Source organism: Struthio camelus, chromosome 3 (genome assembly GCF_040807025.1).
Source record: "Struthio camelus isolate bStrCam1 chromosome 3, bStrCam1.hap1, whole genome shotgun sequence".
NCBI classification, from domain to species: Eukaryota; Metazoa; Chordata; class Aves; order Struthioniformes; family Struthionidae; genus Struthio; species Struthio camelus.
In genome coordinates, this window is record NC_090944.1 from 76980428 (window position 1) to 76992509 (window position 12082).

Here is a 12082-nt window from a genome sequence, read left to right on the forward strand (position 1 = left end):
GGGGGCGGGGGCGGGAGCCGCCGCTACCGCCCCTTCCGCCGAGGCGGGGAGGCGAACGGCGCCGGGCCGCGCCGCGCCAGGATGCTCCGGTCGCTCTGGCGTTTCCTCAAGCGGCACAAGAAGAAATGCCTCTTCCTCGGCACCTTCCTCGGCGGTGAGCGGCGCGGCGCGGCGCGGCGCGGCGGCGGGGGGAGGCCGGCCGGCCGGCCGCGCGGGTCCGTTACGGCGCCGTTGGGGCCGTTGCTGGCGGCGGGTGCGCGCGCGCGGCCTCCTGGGCTGCTCGGGAGTTTCGCCGTGTGGCGCCGTTACCTGCCGCCCGCCGGCTGCGTGCTCCCTGCTCGGCTGAAGCGCCCGGTCGAGGTTGCTGTTAAAACACGAACAAATGACTAAATAGAGAGGCAGCCAGCCGGCCAACTTCTGGAGAGCTCAGACAGCGGGAAACCCCCCCCCCCCCCGCCCCGCGGGGGCGCATCATCCCTTCAGTCGTGCAAGGCAAGGGAGTCAGGTTGCGTAACGGCTGTCAGGGTGGGCGTCCGCCGCGCTTCGAAACGGCGTCCAGCGGCGCTGCAGCGGCGCCGACCTTCCTAAGGTTGTTTTTAGGGCAGAGGTTGAAAGCCGGTGGTTTCTGGCAGGCGCGGAGTGACTCGTGCGTGGGGGTGAATTGTCAAGGGTAAAGCAACTGCAAACGCAAAACTTTATTTGGGGGGGGGGTGGGGGGAGGAGGAGATTGCCATTAATTATTCTGGCCGCTCTTGTTCCCTTAAGGCTCTTGTCTGGCCCCTGCGGTGGTTATGCTCCGGTTATTATAGGGTTATTTTTAGCCAGGATTATGTTTAAAAGAACAGCTTGGAGCCATCTCTGTGTTTAATAGTAAAATGCACTTTTGTACAGCTGATAAAAATGGTCTTTCATGAGGATTAGATGCTACTTTTCAAGAGGTACAGCTGCCACTTTGCATGCTCAGTTGTCAGATCTTTTTCTGATCTTCTGTTTTATGGAGGCAACACAGAATTAGATGTTATAGAGTTGCTAAGAAATTTTGTGTTTGTTTATATCCACTGAAACGTGCCTAAACGGTTAAAAATTCTGAAGGCTAAAGGGTTTCTGCAGTACACTGACTCTTTTTCACCTTTTGCTTCGGGTGAAATCTCTTGTGAAAGTGAATTATATATAATTTTGACTTGCCCTATTTGTTATTTCCTCTGTATCCTTTCAGGATGAATTCCTTCTGTGTTTGTTCAACGGTGTGCACATTAATATATGGTAATAGGTTAAACGATATTTCTGAAGTACTTGTCAAACAACTTCTGCAGTTCACCCCCTCACCTGGCAGGTTTCTGACTGCAAATATGGCAGGACAGTATGTTTACCAGTTTCTGAGTCACCACACTTACAGCCCACAGTGTTAGATTTAAACAGATTTACTTTCATATACGAAGTGCTAACCTGCAAGCTGTTCCCCCCCACACACACCTTCAACTGTCCTTGTGAGAGTAGTAGGCGGACAGATGGGGATAGTACAAGCGTTTGTTGTCCTAGTTTCCTCTAGCAAACATGGATCAATGTCTACATGGGAAAGCAGATATCGTGGAACTCATGGCTCTTAGTAGTCCTTACAGCCTGAAATCCTGAATTAATATGTAAAGGACCCTCTGCCACACTGCGGACCAGGGTGAATTTGCAGCGTTTTCCCTTATGGTTGCTGCTGTTTATGTACAGTTCAGTGTCACTTTCACTAAAATGCTACTGAGTGAAGTTTTTTTTTTTTTTTTAAACAAAAGGAATTTATGGAGACTAAAATGAAGTCATTTAAAATGCGACTGATTAAAAAAGAAGATGCTGTGCTTCTAACAAGTGGTTCAACTTTTGCTGACTGTAAATTTTGAACTATTCTCTCATTGCCTGCAGCACGGACCAAGTACCTGTTTCCTCCTGCTGTGCTGTATCTGAGGACTTTGAATTGCTGTGTTATATCTGAGGACTCTGTAGTGAATTGGGGCATCCACAAGCCGGAGAACATCATTAGCTGCCAACAACTACAACTTACACCACAGTATTTTAAGGCAACCTGGGAAGTGGAGAGGATTTACTCGAGGTTGCTGCATTACAGTGGCTCAGCAGCTGAATCATGAGTACTCTGGCCATCCATATGTTAGTTGTAGGTCAGACTTTAAGTCACTCCAGGAACCACGGTAAGCTGTGCTGGCACTGCTAATAAATCAGAACCCTGAGATCCACCACTGACTCTTTTCCAAAAAATACTGCCTCATGTTGAGTCGTAGGATGCAGCCACAAGTGGTTGAGTGATTTGAGAAAAGCACCCAGATCTGCTTGTTAAATATCGGAGACTAGAATCTGTCTCTCTCCCGTGGTTTTTAAGAGCTGTAGGTGCATCTCCTGGGAAGGAGGATGTGACAAAGGAAAATGGAACACCTCTATTGCAGACTGTAATGATTTTAAGTCTTCGACCTGCAGGTGGTCGGAGATTGATGGGAAATATTTAGTAATTCATGAAATTGTACACAAGAGACTCTACCTAATTACTGATACAATTTGTATTATATTACAGAAGAATTATTGCATCTAAATCTGAGATGATTGGCACCCTTGCTTCTATTTACTGGGATGGATTCCGTGTACGCTATCGCTGACTGTCGTTCTCAGTGTTTCTGTGAACACTAACACTACATCTTCATAAGCAGAAAAAATTGCTGCAAAAACCTTGACGTAAGAACTCAAACTGATGGCAGAGCAACTCATATAGGTATAATTTGCCTGAATTATTGAGCAAGGTTGAGACTTGAACTTGGCAAAGACCCCGTAGAAACTTTCTTCAGGCATCTGTTCTTTTAGCAGTTGAAGGTAAACAGCATACTAAGAAGACTTAAATCTCTTCAGGGTCCCAAAAGCTGGAGTGTGTTCTGGGGTCAAATCCACCAGAAGTGTTTAAGGTAAAGAGAGAGTTACCATGTTTGAACTGCAAGGACATGTTAGGTCCTTCCTGGATAGGTAGAATTATTTTAAAGTGGCTTTTATCCCAGCGCTCAGCACTGAACCCAGATTTCAGTGGATGTTACAAAATGATTTACTGCTTTGAAATTCACTTATTGCTGTAGAAGAGCAAGTTCAGGGTGTGTTTGAAAGGTATGGTTCTGATTTCAATGCTGATTAAATTATTACTCAGATTTCATCTGTTGCAACCTTCGTCTTGCAGAAGGAACACTTCAGTTCAGAAGTACCTCCGCCTAGCAAAAAAACATCTGTTGGTTTCTGCGTTAATGAAGGGGTGACAAATAGGTTTTGATGGAACTGGAAGTCAGTGGTGCAAGAGAGTAAAGTTTTAGGGCTTTCCTGTTTAAAATATGGTTTTCAGCTGTAATGGGACAATTGTGTATCAATTGTCCCATGATTTAATACGTACATGAGGACAAATCACTGCTTGCAGAAGTTGCAGAAAGACTCATGTCAAGAAATGGTGGTAGAGATCATTATTTGGAAATATTTCACCCTAGTAATTACTATTTCAGGACATGAGTATGAAATAAAATTTGTAACCGCCTCCTACGCAGTGAGTACAGCTGTATCTTACCCATACAAAAGGAGATGTGTTCCTGTTCCAAAACTTCCTTCTGTTGTTGTTATTTTTTAATTGCATTCTTATTTGCTTTCTTTATACCTGAGCTATAGCTTGCTGGTGCTCACTGAGACTCTGCTGGCTTGATGAAGTCATGGTACAGCAGTGTCTTCTGTGTTGGTGTGCCTGACCCTCCGATGCCTGTGTTGCCTGGCAGGTGAAAGCCGATGGTTTGGGGGTCAGTCTGAGGCACAGGGCAAGGGTTAGGGCTCCAGAGCCGAGTTCTTCTCTCCTGAGTTTTAGTCATCTCCCTCTTTCCTGATGTTTAAGAGCTGTTGATGTGCTAGAAGGATGCACACTGCTGTTTATCAGTGTGATTCCTACGTTGATGAAATTCTCAGAAGTGGAAGTTTTTCACTTTATTTGAGGGAAGCATTGCAGTGGGGATAAAGGTTACTTAGGGGTGCAAGGAGGCTTCCTGAAAGCTTCTTGATGCCTCCTGGCTAACAATCCCAGCCTCTTACTCATCTCTGCATTTCACCGTGAAGAAAGGAAAGGGCCAAGGAAACAGTTAAGAATTGGTAACTCATGTGAAATGAGAAATATCCCTCCTATTTGAGGCCACTGGCATGAGTGTGTAAAGAGCCTGCAGATCTTGTTATCTTCTCCTGTGAGTTGCATTTAAATGGGAAGAGACTATAGAGTGCTACAGTATAAGAGAGACATTAGAGTATATTTATCACAATTCATTGTTAACAGATAAATGAAAATGTTGCTTCCACGGGATATGGATATGGTAGAACGCTGATTTTTTTTTTCCCTGTGTTGTAGAATAGCCAGTATAAATAAGTTTCACTTTGCAGGTTAGTTTGAGAGCAGTATGTATAGTGGTATCAGATCCTTGCTGGGGTTCCTGTATTTGAATCTTCAGACATCAGCTGATGTAATCCTGGCTTACACTGCTAATCTATGTTTGACCCTTGGGCGACTCAGAAATGTTCGGACTGTAGTTGCTTGCATCGTTTGCATTGTAGCAAAGGTGGAAAAAGGTTTACATTGAAATTGTCTTTTGGATAGTCTCACATGCAGTGTATTGCTAATTTTTTTTTTTTTTTAGTTCCTGGTCTCATATGGAACGTATGGGAAAGATACTGTGTGAAAATCTGTTCAACTGCTTAGCTAATTAGAGGGGCACATGAGTATTATGGTGCTGCTACCACTTTCTGCAGATCTCCTATCCGCTCTTGAGAGGGAGAATTGAGGTATTTCGGTTATTGTGAAAATTTGATGTTCATTTTTCTTGTTTTAATGTAAGGGTTTTTCAGTATGTTAACTTAGTTTCTTAATGTTATTTTAGTTAATGTTGACATTATGGCCATTCTTAGGATATGGCTTTTTTGGTTCTACTTTGAACTCTAAGCAGCAATAAGTACTTGCATTTTCGTTGAATGCATACAGCTTCGTCTTCAAAGTCTGTACTATTTTCCTAGAGTCTTCTGAATTATTTTATGGATGCACACACACTAGTTTTGAAGTAAAACGTGAACACACGCGCAGACTCCTGAGCTCCTTGAAATATCCCATGATCCAGAAACTTGCAGAGCTCTGCTTCCCAGCGCAGGCAGGTGTGACTAGTGCGCAGAAGTGTGTGGTCACAAAGCCGCCCGGAACAGGACTAGAATTTCCCTGGTTCAGTGTCGTGTTCCCCAAAGTACTTGGAGGCGCTGAGGGGAGCACTTAGGAGCTATGCAGTTAGTAACAGAGTCACAGTCTCCTGTATGCATGGAAGTTTTATTTGGCTCCTTGTTTTCCCTTAAGCTATGTGGATGATATAACTTTTGCTTTATGTACGTATACCTTTTACCTGGGTTAAGTTCTAATGCGTTGGATCCCCAAAAATGAAGCTCATGTTGAAGTAAATAACGTGGATCAGTGACGGATCAAAACTAAGGCTGGCAGTGGGGGGAGGAGGGGAGAAAAAAGACTGCTGATACTCTGGTGTTGCACCATTTTAGATGAGTGTTTTCTCTGGAAACTCCTTGTTAAACCTGGATGAGTGTTAATGCAACTTTGGACCCTCATGAGGCCCAGCAGCACTTAGTGCAGAGTAATCACACAGCTTTAACAATCAACTGTTAAGCAATTAGCTGTCTCAGTCTTAATTATGAAGATGCTACTCTAGCATATTATTCTAGGGCATGCACATGATCCTTCTTGAATTGTTTGCTTCTTATAGTCTCATGTCTGCCTGCACCACGTGAGGTGCAGGAGGAGGCTCTTTCATACCTATGAGACCTTTCTGCCCTAAAACTTGGAGTAAAATTATTTATTTTTAGGAAAAAAACAAACAATTATTTTGACAAACCACTGTATCTGAATATAATTAGAATTGGAGGTTGGGATAAAATGTTTGAAAAAACATGTATTCAACAAATTATTTGCTCATACTAAAAAAAATTAATTGTTCCTGTTTCAGTAAGGTAGCTGCAAAAAAAAAAACCTTAAGTGTTTTGTTCTGAATGTATGCTGGTTCTTGACAGGAGTTGATTATCTTTTTACAGAAAACTGTATTTAAATGTTAATTATGAATGTTAATTCATCATTATAAAAATGTTAATTTTCTCATTTTGGTTAAAACTTACAGAGGGAAAATCGCATTTTACGTGTATGGAACCGTGATATTTAGCTTTTGATGGGGTGGATCTTCCATGTGTGAGAAGTAATTAGCCTGCATGAAGCAACGTTGAGGCAAGATAGAATCACTCCCCATATTTTTATTTTTGAGGCTTTTGGTAACTAAATGGACAAGAGTCATTGTTTGAAACTGGTCTGGTTTGTAGCTGCCTATTAAAAAACATAATGCCAATATGAATAGCCATATTTTTTGCTGCTGTAGATACTAGGGGCACAAATTTCACGTATCATTTGAAATACTGATGACAGTTTGGGAGAATGTATTGAAAGCTTCTGATAACCGAACTATGTTGTGAATTCAAAATCTTGTTTGGTTTTGTATGTGTGGGTTTTTTTGTTTTTTATTTGCCAGTGAGTTTGACTTACAAAAAGTTAACAACTTTCAGCGTTCAGCAGCTGCTAAATTTTGAATTCATTCACTCCATTAGGTGTTATCTTTTGAAACTTGAAGTTTTGACTTTGAAGAAAACTTTGTAGCTCTATGTTTATAATTTTGAAAGTGCTTGGTGGGAAGGAAAAGAAAAAAGACTTGATCAGCAGATTTCTTCTGCGTGCCATTATAGACTTAATAGAGCCAGGTCTGGCACTCTTCAGAATAATTTCAGTATTCAGGGAATTGTTCCCCAGTGGGCAGAAGATGATCAAAGTGTAAAGTAGTCTTTTCTGTATCCCTTCCTTTTTTTTTTTTTCTTTAGATTCTTTAGAGAATGAGAACATGAGAACACCTTGATATGTAGAGAAATGACAGTTCCTGGATAGGTAATTGCTGCTAGCAGTGTGTATAGGAAACAGCAAATTAACTTGATGAGTATGAGATGCCCTGGCTGGGGAGCGTGGAGTTCGTACAGAGGAGTTTGCAGTGGATGAAGGTGCTGCAGGAGGTATGGAAGACACAGTGGTGTCTTCAGGGATGGCTTAGAAAGGGAAGAGAGATGGAGATGAGGAAAGAGGAGAAGCGAGCTGCAGGCAGCCTGGAGAGGTCTGTGAACCCCTGGGGGTGTGGGCAGAGCACTTGGAAACTTCAGAAGGATGCGTATATGGGGAGCGGAAGAAATACAGAGCAAGAATGGTCTTTGTGGAAACTGAGGTTTATAGTGAGGATGATGGGGGATAATTAGAGCCTCAAGAGTGGGAGGAGTGTGGAGCTGAAGAGTAGGAAGCAGGCATGGTAAGAAATTGGAGCAGAGGATGGGAGGGGAAAATGGAGAAGCCCATGGAGAAGATGATGCAGCTGAGGCCTGCAGTGAAGCCCTGCTGAAGCTAAAGTTCTTCCTATGCACAAGTGTCAGGAGCAAACAAAGGAATTGTTGGCCTGTATCATTTTTCTCTTCTGTGATTTTTTTAGACTTGAGTTTTATCTCTGACTTCTCTGCTGCTAGTTTTAGAAGGATATCTTTTTAAAAAGATTTTCCATGTTTATTCTTCTCTGGACTTAATGCATGTAAGTTTCTTTTTTTTATTCTTTCTGTTAGTCTGCATTTTTCTCTGCGTAATCTTTGCTTCAATCTCTTCAATACTGCTTGTGCACTCTTCAGCAGTACCAAGAATGCCTTTGTTGAAGGACAAGAAGTCTCATCCTAGAACTTTCTTATCGTGTTCAAATCATTACCCTTGACACTTTAATTCATTTTGAAAACATGATTTTGATGATTACTGTCATCCATTCCCCTTCAAATACTCGAGACCCCCATGTTCCCTCAAAACATTATGTACTCTTATGGTTTAAAACCAGTGAAAGGGGCTGAAGGGGGGATTCTTCACATTTTTAAAGCAACTTGTCGCATAAAAATCTCTCTGCAGGAGTGTATTTACTGGGGAAGTATGGGCAGAAGAAAATCAGAGAAATCCAAGAACGAGAAGCAGCTGAATACATCGCCCAAGCGCGAAGGCAATATCATTTTGAAAGTAATCAGAGGACATGCAATATGACAGGTAAGATGAGGAAATACTTACTGTTCTTGGTAGGTGGAATTATTTGGGGATTTATATTACATACTGATGAGATGAGAGAAGAGTAAGAAATGTAGCTGGATTCAGAATCTTACAAATTGAATACTATTATATAAATATAGTCAGTTTATGTAATAAAAACAGAATCAAAAGAACGGAGGACTGAAAAGATTTCTAGAGGTCATCTCAGCCCTTGATTTTGAATATATCCATCCGTACATGCATACATCAATACATGAAGGTTACAGCTTTTATCAGTTCAGAACCCTTTCTGTAGTCTTTTGAATGACGCGTAGTATTGACAGGTGAGACAGCACCCAGATTCAAAAAAGGTGCTGAATTTACAACAGCATTAGTTCTCTTATTCATTATAGCATGTTGTTAGTAAGCTACACACAGAACTTGATGTGTTTCTTACTGTAAATAGAAACAACCCACCAACACATTAGTTCCCTATGCTTAGAACGGTTAAAACGTACTTCGCTAGCTTGGTGGCAAAAATGAAAGCGATTGTATTTTAGCGTTTGTCTCTGGATCGTGGAGAGGAGATAGTGGGACAGAGCTTAACAAAATCGTCACTCATTTAAGTACATGTCGTTCAAAAATATTTCTGTAACACAAATTGGGCAGTATTTCCTCCTTCTTTGGAAATTTGTAATGGCTTCATGGGTGGCTGAAAATGCTTTGTGTGTTCCTTGTTATCCCTGATCAATCTATATTTTCTCTTTTAATCTTTTCCATTTTGTAGCGCTGGGACTGATTTTACTGCAAGGGCTAAGTTTTCTTTGGCCATTCATTGTACCAAGTACCTTCTGTCTGGCAGGGTGCATTCTTTTTGCCCTTTTTTTCATATTTTGTTCTTAGCGTTTATTCTATTCTGTGCATGCTTGTTTTCCGTTTCCTGTTCCCAGGAGTTTGGATGTTAAATTTTCGAGAAGTAAAGGATTTTTTCCTGCAAGCTTTCCTTTCTTTAAAACGTACCTTTCTCACATGTCTTTCTGGCCCTTTTATTGGAAAACAACTCAAAACTTTTTCTTCTCTTCTGGGAAATGCAACAGTGTAGATTTTAACCAGTTTACTTCTGGAGAACTGAGGGCATGTACATGCAGATATGCATGTCGTAAGTATGTGACTGTAGGTAGAGCCACGTAGCCACATAAAGACAGCAGTTTTCCTGAGCTGCTAAGAGGCAAGCAGGTAGCTGCACTTCTGAGCACTCTCAGGATTTCCTCCATTGCTTGTCCTCACAGCTTTGCATGCTGAGCATGATATCTATGCTATATAGTAGTTACTGAGTGAGAGTGAGTATATAATGAGAGTTGGGGACAGGTTCAAGATGTTTTTTTTTGACGTCGACAAGTTTTGTTTTTTTTCTTTCAATGATAGTGCTGTCAATGCTTCCAACATTGAGGGATGCCTTAATGCATCAGTTAAATTCTGAGAGTCTCACATCGCTACTGAAAAATAGGTAAGACTGTTTTGTTAAATGTGTTAAGGGTAACGTCTTTTGATCACAGGATAAAGCCTTTTTGTTTTAATAATGTGTTTGTAATTTAGAGAACGTGCAAGATTTTGAATCTTTGTCCCCTTGAATCACTGCTCTTAAAGTATTTTGAAATCATTATGTAAATATTTTGTGTCATGTTAGGCATAGTCTGATAGGTATGACTGTCATTCTCCAGCTATTACAAGAAATGATCATTGCTTTGGGCTGCTGCAATGAGAGCCATAGTTTTTGGTGAGTGCTTGTAAGATTGGCAGATAAGTGCTTACGGGATCTGATCCTCTTGTTAAATAGGATGCAGTATCTTGAATGAGTTTTTGATGTTACGCTTGTTAAAATTGTTTATGCAATCTTATCAAGGTCAGATATGTAAATGGTACTGGGAAGTATCCAAGGTGAGATTACAAGTGGATAGCTGTCTGAAAGAAGTGAGCTATGAGAAGTGAGTGTTGTTGTTGTGTGGGTTTTTAGTAGAGCAAGTAGAGGCATGTCATACGTAAAGAGGAACGTACAGAGTTTTAGATACACTTCTTTGCTGTGAAGTTACTCAACAACAAAAAAAGTTAGAGTAATTGACACTCATAGACAAAGACACTTGCCTGTGATAATAACTTATAAGCCTGTGATTACTTATAAGCAATCGAATAGAAGAAATACTTTGTTTTGTAGTAAAACTAGTGATAAAAGTGAATATGGACCCACTACATTCCAATTCTGACCTGTTCAAGTTTCTTATCCCTGGCAGGGTAAAAACACCTTATTTTCATTATAACTGCAGGAACAAATAGCATGTTTTTAAACACACAAAGTGCAAAATAGCATACTGAAAAAGTGGAGTAAGCTGCTTGGCATTTAGCATGGAGTAAGAGTATTAGGTAGGCAGTTAATGCAGGGTTCCTGACTCGCTCTAAACCGCCTCTGTAGTTTACCTCCCACTAACTTATTTATGTAGCTATAAGTTCAGCTGTCCAGCATTTAATAAAATGCCTGTCCAGTCATTGTCCTTTTTCCGTCCAAAGCCACCCACAACCAGGCCACAGAATGTGGTATTTGTGATGGGAATTGTACACTGAATAATGCATTGATAATGGCTTATTTGAGAATTAATAAGTGTAATTGAACATTATTTACTCAAAACAATAAGGAATTGAAAATTTTTAATTTTCATGGAATATTTAATTTGTTTGTTGTAATAAGAGTTTTACTCAAAGAAAAGTTCATCTGAATGAACAAGGGATCACATCGATCACCAGGTTTGTCATCGAGACTGCACAGCAAAACAGCCTGCAAAGGTCTGTAAACCTTTGCTTCGTGGTAAAGGTACATAATGGCTTTGTTTTTTCTCTGTAGCATGCATTCTTTCATCAGAACGTATCTGGTATCTCCAACTTGTTTGACTAGTTGGAGCAGTTTACAAGTATAATGACGCTTCTGAAAAGTTGGTGATCCCCATGAGAACGGAGATGAGATTACTGTTGTAACGAACAAATGTTTTAACAAATGCTGGTTACGTGCAGCTGAGGTCATGAGTGTCTTGTAAGCATGGATATCTGTTTAGACTGTACTCTTACAGTAGAGTTTGTATCTTAATGCTCCTTTTTCCAACCTTAGCTGAGGGTGTTTTAACTCAATGCTTGGACTTCTTGAATTGAAATGGCAGGGAGGGGGTTGGAGGGCACAGATCATGAAGTAATACATCAGAGATGGCATTAAGGTTAGTTGTTCAAGAAGCTCCATGTTCTTGTGCTATAGACCAAAGTATGGCTTTGTTTTCTTTCCACTTTGATTTGAGAAGATGAATCAAACTGCTTCAGACCTTTCCAATGCCATTGTTGTTGAGTGGACGAAAGAATTGATGTAGATATTTACCTTTCTTCATGTGCCTGAAGATACATTCTTTTTCTCATGTAATCTTTCTATAAGATCTTGTTAAGTTAAACTCCTGTAAATTAAAATCCTGGAAGTTCCTTGCATTTAAAAACTTGTTACGTTGTTTTAGCAATTTGGGGTGGCCAGGAGTAGAAAGGGGAGGCAGGCTTCAGTCTTCCGAAGAAACATTTCAAGAGGGAGCACCACACAAGACCACCAGTGTTAGTGCTTTGTCAGTCCTCCTTGTTTTAAAGCAGTGTGTTTGAATGAGGTGGGGCAAAGCAGTTGCTGTTGTAGTCTTGTGAATGTTCTATATCTCTCATCTATTCAACAGAGCTTTATTGCTAGCCTCTGTGTTATGTTTGCGTTACTTTTTGCCTTGCTTCTGTAGCAGATGATGGCTTCCTAAATAGACAGATGTGAAATAAAAGTGGAGTAGCTGAATCCTAATAAATGGCAACAGACAAAGACTGCAAAGTGTATTTCCCCTG

At 41.0% G+C, this 12082-nt stretch overlaps 1 protein-coding gene across 8 annotated transcripts in view; it reads left to right on the forward strand.

Annotated features, from left to right (window-relative positions):
* The window catches only part of PEX3 (peroxisomal biogenesis factor 3), a 21919-nt gene continuing 9837 nt past the window's right edge, over positions 1 to 12082 (forward strand). The window contains exons 1-8 of one of the 8 annotated variants that reach the window (XM_068938566.1): positions 36 to 154; positions 1909 to 2192; positions 2570 to 2951; positions 4692 to 4836; positions 6219 to 6322; positions 7614 to 7709; positions 8069 to 8200; positions 9605 to 9686. In XM_068938566.1, the coding sequence (XP_068794667.1) occupies positions 8194 to 8200; positions 9605 to 9686 (89 nt within the window). In that variant the 5' untranslated portion in view covers positions 36 to 154; positions 1909 to 2192; positions 2570 to 2951; ... (2 more) ...; positions 7614 to 7709; positions 8069 to 8193. Of the gene's footprint in view, positions 155 to 1908; positions 2952 to 4691; positions 4837 to 6218; positions 6323 to 7613; positions 7710 to 8068; positions 8201 to 9604; positions 9687 to 12082 lie in introns of all 8 variants that reach the window. The other 7 variants (XM_068938565.1, XM_068938567.1, XM_068938569.1 and 4 more) reach the window with 7 other exon arrangements.